The sequence below is a fragment of the Varanus komodoensis genome, unplaced genomic scaffold (genome assembly GCF_004798865.1).
Source record: "Varanus komodoensis strain SLA01 unplaced genomic scaffold, ASM479886v1 scaffold16, whole genome shotgun sequence".
Lineage (NCBI taxonomy): Eukaryota > Metazoa > Chordata > Lepidosauria > Squamata > Varanidae > Varanus > Varanus komodoensis.
In genome coordinates this window covers 6288610-6310498 of record NW_025335468.1, presented here as the reverse complement: position 1 = coordinate 6310498, position 21889 = coordinate 6288610, and the positions used below count along the sequence as shown (strand labels likewise).

Here is a 21889-nt window from a genome sequence, read left to right as displayed (position 1 = left end):
CATATTGGGTCAATATTGAAACATCTTGATTGGCTCTCATTTCATTTCCAGTCCCAATGCAGAGTGTAGGTGTTAATGTAGTTTTCCAAGCTTGGGCTACCTCTTCTTGCATCTTCCCCCATTGATCATCCAAGTTCCTGTTCCATGTGCCCCCACATACAGGGATCTGGAGCCCGACAACTTCAGAAGGCTTCTTCTGTGGCAGCCCCCAAATTGTAGGTCCCTTCCTTAAGAGGCCCATCTGGCGCCTACATCAATGGACTGTCTTATGCCAAGCAAAGACCTCTGTGTGCTCTCAGTTCTTTAAGGTTTTGCTGCTTCTATTTTTAAGCCACTTATTCTGCTTTTTTAACTTATTAGTTATGTTATTAGATTTTTGTTTTTATTATATGTCTGAGAACTTTGGCTACAGCACAATGTAAATTCAATGAATAATAATTAGGACTTTGCAACTAAACAAAAAACAGAAAAATACATACTATATAAACATGCGGCTATCTTTACTCAAGTTCTTAAAACAATCCTTTTAAAAAGCTAATCCACCTTTCTATAGGAAAACACTGAGCTGTCAACGATTGCATTTTATAAAGGGTCATGTTTTATATTATTTGGGGGCAAAACCCTGGATATTTAGCTTATCAGCACAGACAATCCACTTTAAAGATTGTGGAGCACTATTCTGTCTCATTAGAGTCAGCCTGTTTTTGCAATGTTTTGAGCAATAAGCCTGCAAAAGATATGCGTTGTGCTTCTGCATAGGGATCAAGAGTGAAGCAAATCCTTCCATTCATATTGCTGCACTAAGCAAATAGAAGTGTTGCAGTACAGAAAAGAATATGGGTTGTATCACTAGGGAATTCAATTCTGCTCTTGGCAGCTAGAAAGATTATACCCAAGACCATGACTGAACCCTCTGGTTGGAAACTGATGATTTACTGCTGATTTGTAGCAATTGCTGTGGTTTTATTGTTTTATTTTTTTTAATTTTCTTTTTTATGTTTTAACTTTTGTTAGCTGTCCAGACAGCCTTGACTATTGGGTGGTATAAAAATGAAACAAACAGTACAGCAATCATTTTGCACAGATACTTGTTCAGGAAAGTACAAATTAGAAAGCCGCTTGATATTTTATATTATCTTTAAGAAAGATTTGAATCATGATGTAAAGTATGTAAACCAAAAGTAAACAGCTTCATCATGTGAACAGCCATTCTTGCACTACACATAAGCCATGAAATTAGAATACTGACACTTCTTAAAGAAGGGGCAAGGGAAATACACTTTTCTTCTACCTATTTATTTTTCCATTAAAGATAACATGATTAGATTTATGTATTTTCAAAATTTGTACAGTTATAATAATGGAAGTCCACAATATAAGCTCAAGATTTCTCTTTTTTACAGGTGAGATGACAACACATTACATACTGGAGTGTAGGCCTAGAAGTGCACAAAATTTTATCATCCTGTTCAGGTATTTTTCACATGTCAACAAAACAAATACTGTAGCTCAGTTACTAATACTGCTTTAGCAACAGAAACAGTTACTTGTGCTTGAGATGTAGAACGATACACAACTTTGGTAATCAAGGCATTTATCTCAATAAAGACAGATTTTTAAACATCTTATTTAAAACAATGCCTATATATTTCATATCAGAGGCAAAATAATTTGCATAAAGTATGTTTATCCTTATATACATTTAACCATTCAGCCATCTATTTAGAGTTCTCTGTCTTTGATGGATAAATCACATCTCTTCACCCAAAATTTACCAGTTAATAGTATGCAAAAAACAATATATTAATGTGGCACCAAACGGGCAAACCTCGCCACCACTTTCCAGTGGACAACCCTATATTAAAAATGGGGTGGCAGCTCTTCCCAACATCTGCTATATGACAGGACAAGCTTCTGATCTCATCTTTTGAAGGACTTAGTACCATTTGAAGAAATCACAGTACTACAACATGCCCATCCTAAATAATAAAAACTCCTAGAGTTTCCCCAGTGGTAAGAGAACACACTGTGTTATCATTCTAATTTTATTACTTGACCAGATGATATACCAAGTAGTTCCATTCAATGTGCTTCAGTATAAGTCACCACATTTGGCTGGAGAAGTTGGCAAAACCTGTTTACTTTGATTCTGATTGAACATCTAAACTCAAGGAAGCTTAATAAAATGACAGTTCCAGTCAGGGTGTGAAAGGTGGTCTGTGTATGTTTAAACAGCTAGTTAAGACATACTAAAAGATATTTTTGATCAGCCATACACAGTTCTCACTGCAGCTCATTTAAGATTTTTCTTATTTCATATATAACTGTAGTGACCACTTATTTTTAGAAGCCCTTCAGAGAGGAATAACTGAAGCCACAGTATGAAAAATTCTACTTAGGAGCTGCCAGCTTGCTTTTATATGACAGTGACAAACATTGTTCAGACCAACAGAGGTATACTACAGTTTTTGAAAATAAACTGATCAAGCTCTACACAAAAATGTCCTAGCGCATTTCGAGGGGGCTGTCCTTCATACTTGCAGACATACCCAGTTTATTTCAAATCTAAATAGACTGGATGTTCCATGATCAGAGCCGGCTAGCTGTCCACAAGATCTACAAAGTATTAAACATTAGAAACTTTGGAGTAGGGGTGGAGAGAATGTAGAAGCATAAATTCCCTGTGAAAGTGAGAATACTTTCAAGTGTAAGAATAACTCAAGTGATTTTTTTCAGTTATATATAGCCCAAGTGAACTGATGTTAAATTGCAGCAACCAGAGCTTTGGAGAAACCCTCTGCACCAAGGAACCCAACTTGTTTACCTTACTTTAGCGTTGACAAGACTCTTTGGTAGAATATGGCGCATGGAGAGCAGGGATTGGATGGATGGGTGGGATTTAAAGCTCTTCACAGCAAATTGTTTGAGATATTAAAGTATGAATAAGTGCTTAGGCCTCTAAAATGTTCTTTAGAGGACAAATGCCCTTCCATAGCCCTCTGCAAATAAGGAGACACCAGTGACATTCATTACAGCAGTAAGAAAGTAGTGCCTTTCGCACACACCATAAAAACTCCTCTTGCACACCTTTGTGAGAGCTGAGCCCTGTAAGTTTGATGAACAGAGCAGAGTAAAAAGATGGCTGGTGTCAACCCATTGAACAGAACTTTGCCGAACTCTGCTGGAGCAACAGAGCACTAGGGAAAAAAACATTGAAGCAGCATGTTTCCAGCAATTTACAGTGGCATTTCCAGTTTTAAAAAAGAGTTTCATTTAAATCAGTGTTAATCATATTGCAAGTAAATTTTAATAAAAGCAAGTTCTGCCAAAATATATGGAGCACAGCTGAGTCAAGACACACAAGACTTTCCAGCCTCTTAGCACAAGGAATCTAAGAGCCATATTCACAGTTAAGTAATTTTCTGTTACACATATATATATTTCACATAAACGGGTCAAGTCCTTTTAAGGCAGGGATGTGAAAGTGGTGGCAGTTATTTTTGCAGACACTGGTGTACAAGATGTTTCTGGAGCAGGACAAGGACAATGGTAAAAATGGAAGAATCAGAATTCTTGTGTTCTGGTTCAGAACTGTTCTGACAGCAAGTCACATAACCTCCGGGATACTGTTTCTTTACTTGTCCGTAGGGTTAACCTATACATCTGGAAGAGAACAGAAGAACACATTTTTCAAAGACCACTACAAAATGTTTTCAAGAAAAGGCAAACATTTATGCAAGTTAGATTTGAATGGAAGTGAACAGTTAGATATAATATAAAAGCACAAGACATTTGTGCAATGTTGATGTATTTATATTCTGGTTAATGCTCTGTTTGTGGTCTTTTCTTCACTGCCTTGAGATTCTCTCATTTGCCCAGCCTGGAATGTCTAAAGAGGTGATTTGCAGAAAGAAGTCTATTAGCTACTCAGAAGATCCAGTTTAATTTGCTAACCTGGAAAAAATAGAAGCTGTTTAGCAGCTGCATCTATTCTTCAGAATTCAAAATGCAGGCACATTTACCATTTAGCATTATTTGCCCTCCCTCCAAAAAGAACCTGCCCTGCTACATTTCTTATACTACAGAAAGCATATAGCTTTAAGGTGACAAGTGCTGTATTTTGACAGAATACACAAAATGTCCTTCAAGGCAGTTTCAGTACAATTTCCAACAACCAAGTTGACTTCCTTTTGCTCCTCAGCAAAAGCAGGAACAGGGAAATATGAAAAAAAATCAAGAACTTTCACTACGTCTTCACAAAAGCAGAAACGTTCCATCTGGAGAATGTGTCACTGGTTGCTGTTAATGTGGTGGTTAGAAATGAACTGAGTGAAAGGTGCTCATTCTCCCCCCCTCCCCCCAAGGCATGTGAATCAGATCTCCCTGTTTAGAGTTTTAGAATGTTCCAATCTAGATCTGCACATGTGCAGGACAATACATGCTGATGAATGCTATTTTTAGGGAAAAGACAGGAAATAACCTGAAATAGAGCCACAGTTAGGGACAAAGAGTTAGGAAAAAAACTCCTTTAATACTGAATTCATTTTCAAGCATTTATCAAGAAGCCACTACCTGGGCCTGTAGATTAGGTTCAAGACGCATCAAACATCCAATCTGGATTGATTTGGTGTGTATTATACCAGCTCCTACAAAGTTAGCAGGATTGGGATCTACTTCTTCCAGTAAAGCTGTGCCAAAGCCAATTATCTGTAAAAGAAAAGCCAAAATACTGGAACCAGGAACTTATAGACAAAATGAGATTTGGGCAAGGTATTGAGAGGAAAGAAGAAGAACAGAAAGTCTATGGTAGCTTTGATCACTGTGCTGAAGATACACTAAGTGAAAACACTGGCCAAAAACCTCTGCACAACCTCTCACAGTCTTTCTGGCATCCCAGGCTACCTGAAGTAATACAGAGCTAAACTGAGGCTTCACAGAGACACTGCAGGGGAATCTTCTGACTGTAGTGACAGTCCATCTGCAGAGTGCTGGTTCACACACAACACTGCCCAAAAATGTCTAACATGCAACTGGGAATGCTTTGAGAATTTGCCGTGTGTGCATCAGGACACAGTGGCTGGCTGCTGTGCAATGGATACCATGGCTCCTAGCTACGAGCAACACAAGCAGTTGGCAATGAGAAGGAAGTCTTTTTCAAGACTAGTTCCCTTTTTATATGTCGAGATATAAAATGCAGCAGTTTCCATTTTAGAGAAGTCACAAAAAAGCATTACAAACTAGAGCAATGGATGTCAGAGACTCTGCAAGTGCATGCAACTTGTGCGACAGCATGTAGCTTTCGATTCGGAAAGCCTGAATGGTGAAGCAATTTATCTCAACGCATATCCCTACCAGATCCAGTAAGTTATGGGTTTCCTTTACTTGCATTCTGATGTTTACTTTAAGGCATTGTTTCTTGGGAAGCATACTGAGCTCAGCATTCTGAACTGCTACCTCCCCCTTATTAAAAGCAGCCTATTAATAACTTTCTGCATCCCAGTTAATTGGAACACACATCTCCAAAAGGCAAGAAACAAAAGTCTTCAAACTTGCAAACTTTTTCAGTTGCACTTGTCAAAGAAGCTCAGCAACATGCATCGTAGATGAAATTATGAGTTACCTGCACTTACAATATGGATGGTGCATGTGACATTAGGCATCATATATGAGACGGTCCTCATGCAATTTCCGGGGAGTGGGTCCCTGCAGCTTGCCCCTCTCTTGGCTCATGCAGCTTCTCTGCACTGCACCCCAGGCCTTTTGCCTGCAGACATCTAGCATTTTATGCACAGAGGTGCATAACTCTATCCCTAACTCATGGACATGGACAGTGTGTGAAGGTGGTTCATAGGTAGGGGAAAACTCCAGAGGCCGTTCTTCAGAAGTCCCTGCCTTCAAGGGGCAAGGTGGGCAGTGACAGGAGAAAGAGCTCTCATTTGCGACTCCCAGTCAACAGAATGGCCTCTTTAGGGAGTTAATTCTGGACTCCTTATGCCCTTTTGGCATTGGGAAAGTTTTTAAAGAAACTGCCTGAACTGGGTTTAATTATGCTTTCTTTTGTGTCGATTCTTCTATTTCAGTGATAGCTTGATTAAACTTGCCTCTTCAGCTTCGTAGCCATGCTCTCCGACCGTGAAAGGCAGGAGGTTCACTTGATTCTTTTTGCTAAATTCTTTGAACTTTCAGAATGGCAGTTATAACGGACAGTGAAGACTTCTCACCCAACCCCCTTTTCCCCCCTTAACACCTCACCAGGGGAAGTTATTCCCCCACCCTGCAACAGCACCTCTGGAAACGTACGTACTACATTGTGGCATAGCATCTTTCATGGAGAAGCACAGTGGGGAAACATGGCCCCAGAAATTCCTGCGGGGTGCAGAAAGTGGTGGCAAAATGCTTTTAAAAAGGGGAGCGGGAGGAGAAGTTTTGCTGCTCACCACTACAACTGTAAACACCTGCAGAAGATTAAAGACTTTGGCAGCCAAACAAAACCTGCAGGTTTCTTCACCCTGCCTCTCACTTCTGTCCTCCACTATATCACTGCAAAAATGACCAAAAAAGATCCAAATGGAAACTTCAGCCCAGCATTCCTGTTTATGTGATTTCCAGTATGACTTATTTGACTGAGCTACTTTATTTGGTTTCCTTTTAAAACTCAGCTAAGATATTCATGGAACAGCAGCACTGAAGGACAAGATATAACTGCAAGTAAGATTAAAAGGTAAACACTTCTACTCACCTTTGCCTTTGTAATTTCTGTATCCATTGGATGGTTTGCTTTAAAGATGTTCTGCACTTCCTGTTGGGGGCTGTGTTGTAAGATCAAAGTTGCAGCAGTTAGCATTTGATATACTTTTGCAGCACACAAACACACATGGGAGTTACGTGACATTTCAGCATTAGGTCATACACAGACATACATACCCAATCAGGACTTATTTTTATTTGTTTATATTTCGATTTATATCCTGCCTTTTTCCTCAACATCTCCTCCATCGTATCCCCACAACAACAACCCTGTGACGTAGGTTGGGCCGAGAGTCTGTGACTGGCCCAAAGTCACCCAGTTGGCTCCATGGCTGAGCGGGGACTAGAACCCAGATCCTCTGAGTCCCAGTCCCATGCTCTTAACCACTACACCACACTGGCTCTCACTGACTTGAAGCAGCCAGCATTCCCCCGGCTTTCCACAAAGCAACTGGCCAACTAGTGGGTCAGATGCAGATTCTGCCATTTCTTTTGCCTCTCCTCCATGGTTCAAACTGGCTGCCCCAAAACTGATTTCATCAGTGTGTATTCATTTTGCCCCTCCCTGCTTTTTTTTTTTTTTTTTAAGAGGAGGAAACCCATACCCAATTTTAAAATGTTATAAAAATTATCTTGAAGGATCAGGGAAAGATATCATGGTTCCACATCAATGAACAGATCAGGATACTGCTGATGTCAAGGCTGGATTACTTTAACTTTCCTGGCTAACTTCCAGAGTGGGGTACTGTAATGCTGATGCACGAGGCAGCAATCTGGTCTCTGGAACCTGCTTTATTCCAGCCATATTACACTATATTCCACTGGTTTAATAACAGCCTCACTGGCTCTAAGTAATTTCTGGGCTTAAGTCGAAATGACCATTCTTACCTAGAATATTTGGAAGTATTTGTCCACAAAGTACCTGGACCATAATCTCCCCTCATTCCTTCCTGCCTACACACAGCATTCCAGGGAACTGCTAGGCGTCCCACCACTTTCAGAAGCTTGAAAGGCTGGGAAGCGAGACAGGGCCTTTTCTAGTGCAGCACCCAGACTATGGACCTCCTGGAATGACATGTTCTCTTAAGCTCTCAGTGTGCTGCTAATATTCTCTTGCTATTCTGTTGGTTTTTTGTGATGTTACTACCAGATGTTTTGGTAGTTTAGCAGTGCTCTTGGACTCAGCATTAACAGGAGAATCTCAAGTGGTAGCAGTGGCCAGGAGTGCATTTTACTAAATTAGGCTGGAATGTTACTGCAACTATCACTGCACTATCAAGGAAGGGCTGACTTCCCCTCAGTTATGCATAATCTGCCAGCATCAAGGCCGGACTCCCGTAATGCATTAAGTTGCATTAAGCTCTAGCTGTATTTTTTTCCCCTCTGGCTGGACAGGATTTTGTTAATTTTTTGCTGGCATTTATTGTATTCAGCTCTTACTACTGCCTTGCCCTTTTACTTCTTTTTTCCTTATGCAGACTGCCTACGAGGAGTGTACTCTAAGTTGTCCCTAAGATAATTGTAAATAAATGCATGCTTTTAGCTCTGTTTTCCAACTTCTTTTAAGCTGTCTCTTACAGGAGCCTGTTTTTAGTATTTCTGGATAGTTCATATTATTATAGAATCACCTTGATGTGTTTTAGAAATTTTGCAAGTCATTTTTAATTGTGGGCAACTTTATAATGTGGGGTAAAACTGTCTACAAAAATAATAATGTGCTACACTGACTTTTCCTGGTCCTCCCCTGCATTCTTGTTCAACCTTGCAGAGGCATTTTTATGTGGCTTCAGAGGAGTTTGATGGCTGCAATTGTTTGTGGCTGGAAACAGCCCTTGGAGGATCAAGTCAGGGACAGGTTTCAGAGGAGCACAGCAGCTAGAGGGCTTGAAGGAGCTGAATCCTCTTACTTGCTCAGTTGTTTCCACCGCTGAAAGAAGTCTTGGGAAGCCATTTCTGTAGGCTGGAAAAATTTGTTCAATGTGATGGGCAGCTTCACAGAGATGTTTTGCAAGGTCCCTCCATATCTGGAAATGACAAGTGTCAGCAAATTAAAGGAAAGGTCTTTTGACTAGTAGCCAACAGCTAATTAGAAAAATGTACAATTTTTTAAAAAGCTAAAAAGATATAGCTACAAGCAAATATGTTATTGAATCAAATGTAATGTTTTTGTCTATTTGCTTTTATTTCCTTCTGAAGGATGACCTTATTCGAATGCAAAATGCACATGTAAAGATCAAAAATTGTACCTGAACTGGATATTTAGAACTGGTGCTTCCACAAAGTCCGATATGCATTCAATATTTACAGTCTGCTGCACCTGAGCACCCCCTTCCACGGTAGTATCAACAGGTTTTGTTTGCAGATTCAGGCGTGACAGGTTAAGGAAAGAAACAGACTTTTTGGCAAGCCAACATTGGACAGTTTTGTCAAAACTGGGTTCTGTTGGGTTGGTTGACGAGCCACCCAAAATCCGTGAACTCTATTAGTGTTGTAGCTGGCATGTCAACCACCCCAGCAACATTTCCTCAGTGGGTTCACACATAAAGGGAAGCTGTAGCACCTCCATGAATATTTGACAAAGTTAGTACAGCTGCAATGAGGAGTCCTGCAATGATTCATCCATGGTGGCTTCTTGTTAAGTATGAATTCAGCTACAGTGTTCAGTCCACAAAAGGCACAAAATTCAGCCCAGTAATCTTCCATTTCTCCTGCTTCCCTGGCACTGCTGCAGCATGTAACCTTATTCTTACACTCAACAACAAAACATTATCTATTGTATTGGGAACATTATGTAACAAAGGATATCTGACTGAAGATCATCTGAACAGATTATTGTTGGAATAAAATTCAAAAATTGCGTTGAAGTCTTGTTACCGTAAAATATGAACATTCGACCTGGTAAGAAAAAAGGTAACACACTGATCATATGATTCAAGTTACCCCAAAGTCCATGGATAAATTTAAAAGGAATTAAATATGCTTTGGTGAATGCATTTGTACCATTTTTAGGCAGCTTTGGAAATGCTGTATGGAGGGATGAAGAGGCATGTATTATTGATGTGTCCAATGTATCTAGATTAATATGTCCTAGACATAAATACTGAGAAACAATGTAAATAATCCTAGAAACATATAAAACGTATAGCTATTAAAGTTGATAGAAATGGCTGGATTAGTCATCTTAGAAACAAAATAAAAAACGAACAGTCGTTCAGGCGCAGAGACTAATTCAGTCTCTTAGAAGGAATATGAACTAAGACTCATTTTTTACAGTGATCCAATATTCTCTAATTATCGTGCATTTGAAAAATCTTTTATTATTACGGAAATCTGGAAGGTGCCCATAATTGTTTGTTTATCATTACAAATGTGTATAGCACCTTCAGAGAAGACATTCTTGCTCCATGACCTTGTGATCTATAATTTGATATACAGAAGTCAGAAGGAGGAAGTGGGGGCAAAGATAAAAAGGGATATAATATGCATTAGTTTAGCGAGACATACTTAGATTTAGTTACAGTAAGACAGGGGTGGGCAACCAATGGCCCTCAGATATCTCCCCTGTGGTTCATAAGTGACTTGGACATCCATCCCAAGGTCTCCTCTCCTCCTCTCCCAAAACTGCCCCTTCTGGGGGTGAAAAAGGAGGTGGTGGTCATTTTTTCTGCTGCTCTAGCCCATCAAATCCTACTGTTTCTTTGGGAAGAATAACACTATTGAGAGAAAAGTCACAGAGCTAGAAGTCTACCAGCCTCAGATCACAGCAGACTCCCCCAACACACACCATTTGGCAGACATTGAGAACTATGGCAAATAACTGCCAAGACTCAGCCTTCTGTCTAGTGATAATGAACAAGCTCAAAACATGCCTACCTGAAGCTAACCTAGATAGCTCCACTACGCAAGACAAGGTAGAATGCTGACACCTGACAAATCAGTCAGAGTATGGCCCAGAGTATGGTCTGAAGGCACATAAGGCATCCACCATGTTGAAGCTAAGCAGGTCTGAGCTGGCCTGAGCATGGAAGGGAGACCACCTGAGAACTTCATGTAGCCACCTTGAGTTCCACAAAGGGAGAAAGGTGGAATATAAATATAATAAATAAATAAATTGGGATAATTAATACAGGACAAAACAAGATTGCATTCTTGCTTGATTCCAGCAAAAAAACAAAAAGCAAAAACAAAACCTTGAAGAAACTGCTCAAATTAAATGTCACGAAAAGCATCCCATATAGAATATTACCAAGTACCCAACTATAAAACATGCATTCCTAACCCTGCTGAGCACGGGTCCTCAAACTACAGCCCGCAGGCTGCATCCGGTCCGCCATAGAGGTTTTGGACTTGCCACACACGCAGCGGCAGCTTGCTCAAAAGGAGATTGTTTTCTCCGAGCGAGTCCAAAAATATCTCTGCATGAGCAAGCTGGTGCCTCGCCGTGCGGCAGCTTGCTCGCAAGATCATTTTGGACTCACTCAGAGAAAACGATCTCCGCACGCACCTGCCCCTGCTTCATCCTGCACATCCCCTGCCCCGGCCGGACCGGCACCCCCTGCCCACACCGCCTTGGCAGCCTGCACCCATCACCGGCACCTTTCAAATGGCCCCCTGTTGAAAAAGTTTGAGGACCCCTGCTTTACAGAAACCCAGCTAGTAAACAGATGCTAGAAGTGGAAGCTATTAATTGCCTCTCCTCTGCAATTTTAGAAGAGTAATCTCAGAGTGTCCCACACAATATATCATCTATAATATAATATAACATAACATAACATAACATAACATAACATAACATAATATATATCTTCACAGTGAAGAGCATAATAGGATAGTTATTTTGCGCAAATACCCTGGAAGGTCACTTAAATGGAATTTAGAATATTTTCTGATGGACATAAATCAGTCAGTGAAAGAGTCAGTGGCTATGCTTTCTTGCAAGATGATTCTTTCACCCACCTTGTCAGTATTTGTTTTCTAGGTTGTGTTTTTAATCATGTGGGTGTTTTAAGAATGGCAGGGAGGGGTTATCCTCTCCTAGTTGTACTGTTCTTATGGGTCTGTGACTATATAATAAATACTGATTGAAGAATGTCTGAGTAGAAGATGCCTGTGACATCCTGGCCATCAGTAAGATGCATGAAGGCAATGTGTTTCATCACCAAGAGGGTGATGGGTTGAAGCAGAAGATGCATGCTAAAGCAAACAGTTGCCCTCCAGATACTGAATTCCAACTCCCTTCAGCCCCAACCAGCATGATGGTCAGAAATGACCGGAGTTCTAGCAGATAACATATAGAAGGTTTTATGCTCCCAGCCCTGGCCTAACCCATTTGGAGGATATTTATTTATTCATTTATTTATTCACATATTTATATGATACCTATAACTGCCAGAACAGCCTCCCTAGGCAGCTCTCACAATATTCAGATGAATCATGGAGGGAAGCTGTTTAGATGCCCAAAAACAAGATGAACTGTGCTGGATCAGACCAAGGGTTCATCTAGTTCAGAATTCTGTTCACACAGTGGCCAACCAGCTGCCCACAGGATCCCACGAAAAGGACCCAAGGACTTCTCCTGCTCAAGTTCTGCAGATAGGCATACAGTCTCTTGCTGCTGGAGGTAGCATTTAGCCATCGGGATTAGAAGCTGTTGGTAGCCTTTTCTTCCATGAATTTCCCCAATTCCTTTTAATCTGGTGGCCATCACCACATCCCATGAAAGTGAATTCAATAGTTTAACTATGTGCTGTGTGAAAAGTATTTTTTTAATCTGTCCTGGATCTCCTACCAATCAGCTTCATGGTTCTAGCATTATGGCAAAGGGATAAACCTGTCTCCCTCTCCACTTTATACCATACCTAAATCTGTACAGCACTATCATATCCCCCCTTTACACGTCTCTTTTCTAAGCTGAACAATTTCAGCTGTTATACCCTTCCCTCATAGAAGAGTTGCTCCAACCCCTTGGTCATCAAACTTGCCATTTTCTACACTTTTCCCCAAGAAGTTTGCTTTTGGTATAGGGAATATCCACAGATCTTTCATTGGAGACCTGAATATGACATTTCTTTAAAACATTGGAACCTAATAATAAAATGAGGTTTATTATGTTAAATGATGTCCTTACCCAAGTTTTGTCGAAATTCAGATTTCAGACCAATCTGTAGTAACTGATTCTCAAACAAAACTCCATTGTTTTTGCAAACAAACCTAGAAAAAGAGGAGTAGTCACACCATACAAATTATGGGTACACATTATACCTTATGGAAGGAGCAGATAGACACAATATTAAAACAGATCAGTATAAAAGCAGGAATCAAGACAGAGTATAAAAAAAATAAAAGCTGTAGACCAAATAATCTTTGCAACCTATTCATTATTCCTTAACAATTCAAATTGTCCTAGCCTTGTAAAAACAGAGGAAGGAAAATTAGGATGCCACACAACACAACTTACACACATGCCTTGAGGACTGGGCAACTGGAAGGTTCTTCAAACTAGAACTTCATTACAAAAGAATGGAGGTGTACCATATGGGACACCAAATTCCTCATGATTCTTATACACACCTAATTGTTTGCAATCATATTCTCCCACCATTCTAGGTATTACCCCTTTGCCAGACTGGGCTTGGCATGGTAGTTTTCTGATCTGTCCTTGTTTAAGGTATTACCTCCCAACACAAAATTCAGACTGCAATACATTTCAGGTTGTGGTTGTCCAAAGCAAAGATTTATTAACATTTGGGCACACAGGTATAGGGAAGCTATATGGTTAAGACTAACAGGAGAATCAGTAGGTGTGGTAGACTGAACATTGGTCATGGATCTTGAAGGGCTACTATGGGGCCATGAACAAGGCATGCAGCCTTAATTCCCACCTGTAAAATAGACAAGTGGCTTAATTCGCAGGACTGTTGAGAGGACAGGCACTACATAAAGCTGTATTATAATCTGCCCTATAAGTAATGGCTGTCATAATCAATATATTAGTAAAGATGGAATGACTGGACAGTTTTCTTCTCTTTTTTCTCTTTTTTAAGGCAATTTTGCCATATATGGTCCTGCAAAAGCCAAAGTAACATATTTGCTTCTATAGGACACCCATCAATGGTACAGAGGTCGTGAAAGATAGAGACCACAACTCTGCTGTATGACCATAGTAACAGAATATTATACAGTGAATTCACAAATGCCATCATATCGCATGACTGTTTAGTAACTGGTGATGTGAACGGACCATGCTGCAAATAATTGTATTTGAATCGGTACTAATGGTTTCTGTGGTACCTGATCTCCGGTGGCTATTTTATCCTTGCAAGCAACTACTTGATTCTGCAATCAAGTGATTAACATGCATGTGTGAATCAGCCCTCCTTTGTAAGAACTGATAATGAACAAATTCTGGTTATTTATTCCGTGATGACTGAGGTCAGCAGTGCATTCAGAAGCCCCAGCAGTTCTATAGCCATCCATGTAAGCAACCAACCACTTCAAGCTTGCATTGCCAGTGATTCTAATGTCTTCCTACCTCCTTTAAAAAAAACACCCACATGGTCGTAACTGAGCATTCATATACAGGCAACCCTTTCCACAATCTATAGTCAACTTATGAACATTGTTTCCTTGTTAATGAAAAGAGAGAGTCACATTTCCATTACATTCACTGCCCTTCCAGGTTTAGGTTAAACAATTGTATAAAGACACTGGAAGACAACTGGCCTACCTATAATTATTTCATGTATATTTTATCATGCCTTCTCTGAGGCAGTTGCTGCTTATTCTGACTCAAGTACTGACATATATATCAGTTGAGATGTCTTTTGTGGATGCCATTTGTTTAAGGATAGGAAAAAGTATAGCAGATGCCCAGTCCTGCAAGGTTGTAGTATTGCTTACTTGTGAAAAAGCTCATCAGCATCATGCACAGCATCAGCTGGTTCTTCAGAAACTACCTGCTCACTTGAAGCCAAGTCAGGACTAAATTGAAGCAGCACAAAGAAAGGAGGCAGCACAGAGAGAGAGAGTGGGGGTTAGTTAGTAGGAAATATAGAGGGGGGAAATCTCTCCTCCTACTTGGTTAAATACAAGCATTTTTAGGATGTATGAGCCCATAGATCTGTTTTTCCCAACACCTTATGCTCTCAAGATGGTTTAGCTGACATCTTCCAGCTTTCCTCATCAGCAATCAAGTTGACTGGCTGATAAGCATTTTAGGGGAGGTGCCAAGTTGGGGAAGGAGGCACTAAATGTTAAACCTTTCACTCAATTCCCCACCAGTATGACACGTTGTGTTCTGGTTCATACAGCATTACAAGCCAAAGTATGGGTTGAGTATAGTTTGCTGTTGAATCATGAGTTGTGTACTGTGTACCCAACCAGAGTAACAAGCCATTATATGTCGGTCCACACTTAACTATTCACTACCCAACAACAATCCATGGTTATCTTTGAGGGTTGTTTGCGATGAACAAGCCATGCATTGTCTGGCTTGTCATGTTGTTTTGCCCAAATTGCTGAGTACAAAGAAACTTAGGAGATAGGAGAGGTCTTACATGATTCCAATTGCCCTAATCCTCAATACTGAATAACTCAATTCTTAAATGTGATATTCTCAATATCAAATAGCTCAGTTCTTAAAGAATATCCTCAAGATTGTTCAGTGTGTCACAACACTACACTACAACACTACAGGGCTCATTGGCCTTATGGCCAAAGATTGTGGTATCTGTATTTATGAATTTTAAATATTTATACCCCATCTTGAAAACATAACAATTCTACTGTGTCAAGAATTTTCTGAGAATCAATAAGCCAAGTGCAGAGCTTTAAGTAGCCACTTACTGAATGAAAAGACCTGTCTAGAGATATTTCACAAAGCTACCTGAGCAGCCACCATGAAGAAAGGATGTCATTAGTAGATTTAAAAAGAGAAAGGTGTCATACTCTGACTAGCAAGAGTAGAGAGTCCAAGAAATAGCACCAGGTAGAGATTCTAAGCAACCTTATGTTAGACTGAGAGTTAGCAAAGCCAGATTCCCCACAGCTGTTTCATTTACCTGGCACTTTCAATCAATGGCAAAGCATGAAGCCTGGAAGGCATATAACATATGACACCACCATACTGAGCAAGGGAAGAACACTCCTATGATCAAGCCAAATTAAGTGACTTTAACCTTATATGCTGGAAAATCAGATTAGAACATATTTTGACTTTGTATGGTACATATGCAGTAACTAAATACACACACATGGTTATATAATACATGGTTGAATACTTACGGCTCTTCAATTAGGAGCCCTTATTGCTAGATGATGATAAGCTTATGACGGAGCTGGACCTCTCTATAAGGCAAATGACATTCCACTGCCAGTTCACCCTGTGAATAAGGGGTGTCTTCCTATACATACAGAAGTTGTATATACAGTTCCTATACATACATACAGCATAGCCAAGTAAGCAGTATTTAAGATGACACAGCAACATGTTTGCTCCCTTGGTACAACATGAAAGGCCTGTATCAGAAAGTGGCCTAGAAAGGGAAAGTGGGGAAAAGTTCCCTCAGCTCCTATGATTCACTAATTTATTATGTACCTTGCAAAGTTATCTTCAGAACATGGAGCAAGAGATGCTGGAGCAGCAGAAGCATCTGAAAATACATCCACCAACAAGCTACCAGAAGACGTCTGGGGTGCAACAGAGTTTGCAGCTGGGGCTGCACAAAGGCCTAAAAGGTCTGCTGAAGGAGATGGGGTGGACTGTAAGAGAAAAGGAATATTTTACAATTAAATATGATTGCAATAAAATGCAAACTAAGCCAGCCAGTCACTCTCAGCCTAACCTATCTCACAGGACTGCTGTGAGGATAGAATGGATTGGAGGAGGACTATGTAAGTTGCCTTCAGTTTCTCACAAGAGGAAAATTGGGAGGATATAAATGTACGTAACTTAACAACAACAGGCACAAACACATGCTCCCACTCCCTTCAAGCTACCCAGATTGCAGAAGAAGCATTGCATGCTGCTCAGAGAAACATACCGCAGTACTGGCATTTGCAAGGGCAGCTTCAGTGCAGCCATTCACATCAGAATTTCGCTCCTTTTTTGTCTCTTCCAAATCAGTGACTGTGTTTGGGCCTTTCTTCTTCTTGAGCTTGGCCAGAATGGAAGACTCCCTTTCTGGAAATGGAGGCATTTCTTCTAGCACTGTTGCCTTTTCGGGAAAACAAGGCATTTGAGAGTACTTAGGACATCTCCACAATGACTTAGTGTAAACTATGCTGGCATTACTCTTTAAGTCATCTATGTGCTATATTCAGAAGTACATTGACCCCAAACCACCCACCATTCAAATGAATGACTAAGGCTATTATGAAAAATAAAAGCCAGGGCATCCTTGGACCCCAAAATCTTATTCACATTCATACATACCAAGATATCTATACTTGCAATTGTACTGAGCCGCAAGTACTCAACAGCTCTCTGCTGCAACTCAACATCGGCATTTTTCAGCTGACTATCACTGCGTAGTACATCTTGAATGGTGGTTTTTATCTCGGGAAATAGATTCACAAACTTGATATATGTAGACAGGAGTAGCGCCCTAGTTGGAACGCTACAGAGATGGAATTTTGAGTGCAGTAAGTTGAATTGTATCAGAGGACTGAGGGACAAAAAGATAAAACCAAGATTAGAACTTGGTAAATTCACCATGATTTGTTTGATGGGTGGTGGGAGGAAAAGAAGTACAATGTTAAGACCCACATTTTTCTCTTTTTTTACATAAGTTTGTATATGCTCATAGAAATAAATGCACAGGATGGATATGGATGTATGTGGGTGTGTGTACAAAAGAAAATACTGATTTCCAGCAATTTCATAAGCTTCAACATGCTCAGTGTTTGTACAGCACCCACCAGGAATCAAGCCCCTCATGACTGTCCTGCATGCAGCGTCCCTCTTTTGCCCATGCAATTTGTAGCCTATCTTGTGGCAGCCTTTGTCCAGTGTTTCTGAACTTCCTCTCAGCTTGGTTCACTTCAAAGGCAGGGCTGAGCATGAGGAGAAGTCCACAAACTTCCTCCCCATGAAATGGATTCCATGAAGCCACATCACAACATTACCCAGACCAATTTAAAACGGACTGCATCAATACTGTGCTGCACAGGGATTCCCTTGCCTCTGTTCAAGAGAGTCTTCTTACCTAGATCTAGGATCCCCAGCAATCAGATTTCCAAACTCTCCCAAGATATAGCCACCTACTTTTACCAAGTTCTCATGGCAGGCAGGAGCTTGAAGAGCCTGTTAAAAAGGTTATTTGGAAAGCATCAAAGAGTTGTTGGATCAGATGACTGTGTAGACAATCATAGCATTGATGAAGAATCATGGTTTTATATTTTGGCATACTGGTTGCCAGCTTGTTTCCAGATTAATTCTAAACGTTGGTATTTACTTTTAAAGACCCAAATGGCTTGAATCCAAGGTATATGAAGGTCCATCTTCTCCCATGCCAGCTTGTGCATGTAAGATCAAATATGCCCTACCTAAAGTGGGGCAAAAGAGGGGCAAAAGAGAGGGCCTTTGCAAAACAATACTATGGAACACCTTGTCCTATGAAGCTTGAGTTGCCCCTCTCTGGTGGTCTTCTAATAGCTAGTGAAGACTCTTTTTATTCCATTAGGCTTTTAGCTTGCCAGGCAGATGATGTTTTTGTCTCTGTGCCTGACTTTGTGTTTTGTTTGATAGTACTGTTTTGTTGTGCTACTGTGATTCCGTCTTCCTCAGTAATTCACGCGAATTAGGTAGGCAGGGTAAGATGCTATGTCAATAGCTCTCCATGGTAGCAGTTTACAGAAGGGAAAAATAGTTGCCTCAGAAAAGGAACAACAAATTTGATGAATCACAGTAAAATTTGCCACAAACTTTGTGCGTGTAAAACAAACTATATTGGACAGGTAGCATTAACAGACAACTGCAGCCCAGCCCCAGTGTGACAGGAGGTTCTATACTTTATAGTCAGACTCTGATTGGAAGTGACCTGGAAAATATGGAGCTTAGCTCAGTAGCAAGAAGCTTACAGCCTAAGAGTTTGACTATGTCTAATTAGTTGTTTAACAGGAAAGAAAATGGGCTGGCTACTTCAGGCCTACATAAATAAAATGATCAGTGCATGGAATGCTAAAAAAGGGAGGGTATCTTTGTCCATTTTCTCAGAGAAACTAGCAGAAGGGTACGGATGAGTTTCATCTAACTGCTAGTGGTTCAACTTCTACATCATGCTGAAAAGTTAACAGAAAGGGCAAGAAGTTTTTAGAGCTGTCAGGAAGGTTGGCATGTTAACTCAAAAGCCTGGAATAGAAAAGCCCTGTTTGGTGTAAGTTTTGTTTCTGAACGAAGATCCCCTAGTTCCTAACCCACGATCAGAAGGAGGATCAAAGCTCAAACCTTTGCTTTTGAGCTGATGGTGAGGCTAGAAGCCCTTGCTGGGAATGTCATTAATACCCACCATTTATTGTCTACAACATACCATTTTAACCCTTCAAGTTTAGGCTTTCCCTATGTCTGAGCTTTGAGAAACATTCTCAGTTGGTTTTAGTCTGTTTTATCCATATTATTTGCTCTCTGAATCATTAAGAACCTGCCATGGACGGTACTGCTATACTCTGCATAGATCCTAAATTCTTGTTTGTGATAGACCAGATGTCTTTGTTTCTGGCAGGCCAAACTTTTAGATTTTTCCATGCTTGACCAATGCAGCATAGAGGTACTAAAATGGGAGCTGTGCTCACTGATATCTGTCTGGGTTTAGTTGGACTTATTCTTGAACTGATGCCTTCTTGAACACTTGCATTTTAATAGAACTTGACCCATGTAGTGTTGAGGTACCAAAAATAAATGCATGGTTGGACTAGGTCACTGAATAACTGTTCTTTTTCTAGACACTTTGGTCTTTAATTGTCTGGGATGGGGTTACATCAAGAAACCCATGACCTGCATTCTGAACCTCAGAGACTGCAATAGAAAAGCCAAGATGTATGACTCCAACACAGGTTTAGTTATTATTTTGCCTGTCCTTTGAATACCATATTGAGTCCATAGTTAATTGCCATCATTTATATCATTTCTGGAGAGCTGCAACCTTTAAGCTTTTGCTGAGCAAACTAAGAAGCACTTCTGTGAAATCCAATTTGCCACCAATAACATTTCTCAATTCTCTGGTGTTTTATGTCTGCCTGCTAGGATTTGTTTGTGCTGTGAGATGGACACAAAACACAACACCAAGGGTAGAAGGAGAGCAATTAGTATACTAGAAATTTGTGGTATCTGCTACTTGAAAGGACCTGAGCACCAAGATCCTTTCTTTTCAGTTCAGGATGTAATATCCATATTGGTTCGTGACTGTTTCAGGGCTCCTGTTTTGCCTAGCAGCAATTACTTTTCTTAGGATTAACTAGTTATCTCACCAGTGGGGTACTTGGAACTGATCCACATTCTGCAGGAGCATGATAAGATCTCTGTTTTACCAGAGCTTTCTAGATGAAGTATGCCACTCCTAACACAACAAGATAAGCTTGCCTTGCTGCTAACAATTAATCTCCATCTGTCTCTATAATCCATGGTGGTACATTAGTACAAGTAAAAAGAAGTTTTCAAAGGTGAAAATTATTGTAAATTCTTATCTTCCTCTTCACTGGGGATACATAAAGAAACATTACAGCAGTTTTTATAACTGGAAAAAACGTTGGAAGTTATACCAAGACCATTTAATTTACTTTATAGTGTATTGTTCTGCTACAATTTGTTTTGTTTCTTTGTAAGCCATTCTGAGAGCTTTGACTGATGAGTGGCTAATAAGCATCTAAATATTACTTTGAGATTTGCCTTCCCCTACTTTCTACATCCTTAATTTGAAAGGTATTCTTCCCAGCCTAAATTTTACCTTGTGGAGTACTTTTACTATTAAAATGTTTCCATTCTTATTGATGTTGTGGTCTGTGTTATGATCCCTGGGCAAAAAGTAAAATGCAATTCTAAAAAATAAACAGTAGCTCTTCAATACCATGAGCAAAAAACCCCCTCAAGACTACCAGGAATGGCTCTGCTTCACTGCATGGGCTTTGTTTGTATGTATGTAGCATGCCAGCAGCAAATTTCACAGAGTGGGCCATCTTTACCCAAAAAGTTACTTTTATGTTTAGATCATAGTTACATTCTTTGGAGCGTAAAGAGGGTGCAGAACAACACTAATGCTCTCAAGTTCAAAGAAGCAGAAGTACTAGTTTGGAAGAAATCAACAGGTCACTGGCTTCAGATATACAACCTATCATCCTATTGCGCTACCTGCGTATGGGCCATGCCTGCACATGTGCGCACACACATCCTGCCCATCACACTTGCACCACACGCACAGTGCAGCAACAGCATGGTATGCTGATACTACAACTGACCTTAAAAGAAGGGACAGGGCACGGTTACAGATCAAATCATAGATCAGGTGGATGAAAAAAAAGAAACCAAATGATAAGCCATTACGATGTCCAAAGCAAATATGAGAGGAAATATAATCACCTGTCAACAAAGAACAGTGCTGTGAGCAGTTAAAGATCCATCTAGGCTAGACGTATTCTTTGCCATTTTACACTGTGGAAAGGGCCCCGAAACAATAATAGTGCCTCACCTCAAAGACAGTCTTTGCTGCATATCCCTGCACATCATCTCTGTTAATAACAATCTGAATGACTCTGTACCACACCTCTTCGCTGACATAGTCTCCAGCAATTCGAATCAAATTCAAGATGGTATCCACATACCAGGTGTAGTCCACTGCATATTTCTCAGCTAGAATTGCAACCTTCAGTACCTAAGCAAACAGAAGTATCACTACCTTGTAGTTATCTTCCTTCATACAATGGATTTCCACAATATTTAATATCCATACATTCAAAAAGTAAGGCAAATAGTAAAATAGAGCAGAATTTCTGCAAACCTGTTTCACCAAGTTAAACTAGTATAAGCAAGTGTTCTCTTTAGCATGGTTACCCAGTTTGCACATCATAACTATTCGTGTTTTCTTTGAATCATTGGTGGTTGTGGATAAGCAGGAGTGACCATGCATTTTAACCCCCACCCACTGAGTTAAGG

The 21889-nt window shown here is 40.2% G+C and overlaps 1 protein-coding gene across 4 annotated transcripts in view; it reads right to left on the bottom strand.

The window, feature by feature from the left end:
- Positions 1 to 1275: 1275 nt before the first annotated feature.
- The window catches only part of AP2A2 (adaptor related protein complex 2 subunit alpha 2), a 69533-nt gene continuing 48919 nt past the window's right edge, over positions 1276 to 21889 (bottom strand). For 2 of the 4 annotated variants that reach the window (XM_044425549.1, XM_044425550.1), the window contains exons 11-23: positions 21426 to 21608; positions 17952 to 18049; positions 17180 to 17411; positions 16788 to 16961; positions 16343 to 16506; positions 14647 to 14727; positions 12875 to 12957; positions 9553 to 9642; positions 8994 to 9117; positions 8655 to 8771; positions 6740 to 6809; positions 4573 to 4707; positions 1276 to 3663 (exon numbers count right to left, since the gene is read on the bottom strand). In XM_044425549.1, the coding sequence (XP_044281484.1) occupies positions 3586 to 3663; positions 4573 to 4707; positions 6740 to 6809; positions 8655 to 8771; positions 8994 to 9117; positions 9553 to 9642; positions 12875 to 12957; positions 14647 to 14727; positions 16343 to 16506; positions 16788 to 16961; positions 17180 to 17411; positions 17952 to 18049; positions 21426 to 21608 (1629 nt within the window). In that variant the 3' untranslated portion in view covers positions 1276 to 3585. The remainder of the gene's footprint in view (positions 3664 to 4572; positions 4708 to 6739; positions 6810 to 8654; positions 8772 to 8993; positions 9118 to 9552; positions 9643 to 12874; positions 12958 to 14646; positions 14728 to 16342; positions 16507 to 16787; positions 16962 to 17179; positions 17412 to 17951; positions 18050 to 21425; positions 21609 to 21889) is intronic. The other 2 variants (XM_044425551.1, XM_044425552.1) reach the window with 1 other exon arrangement.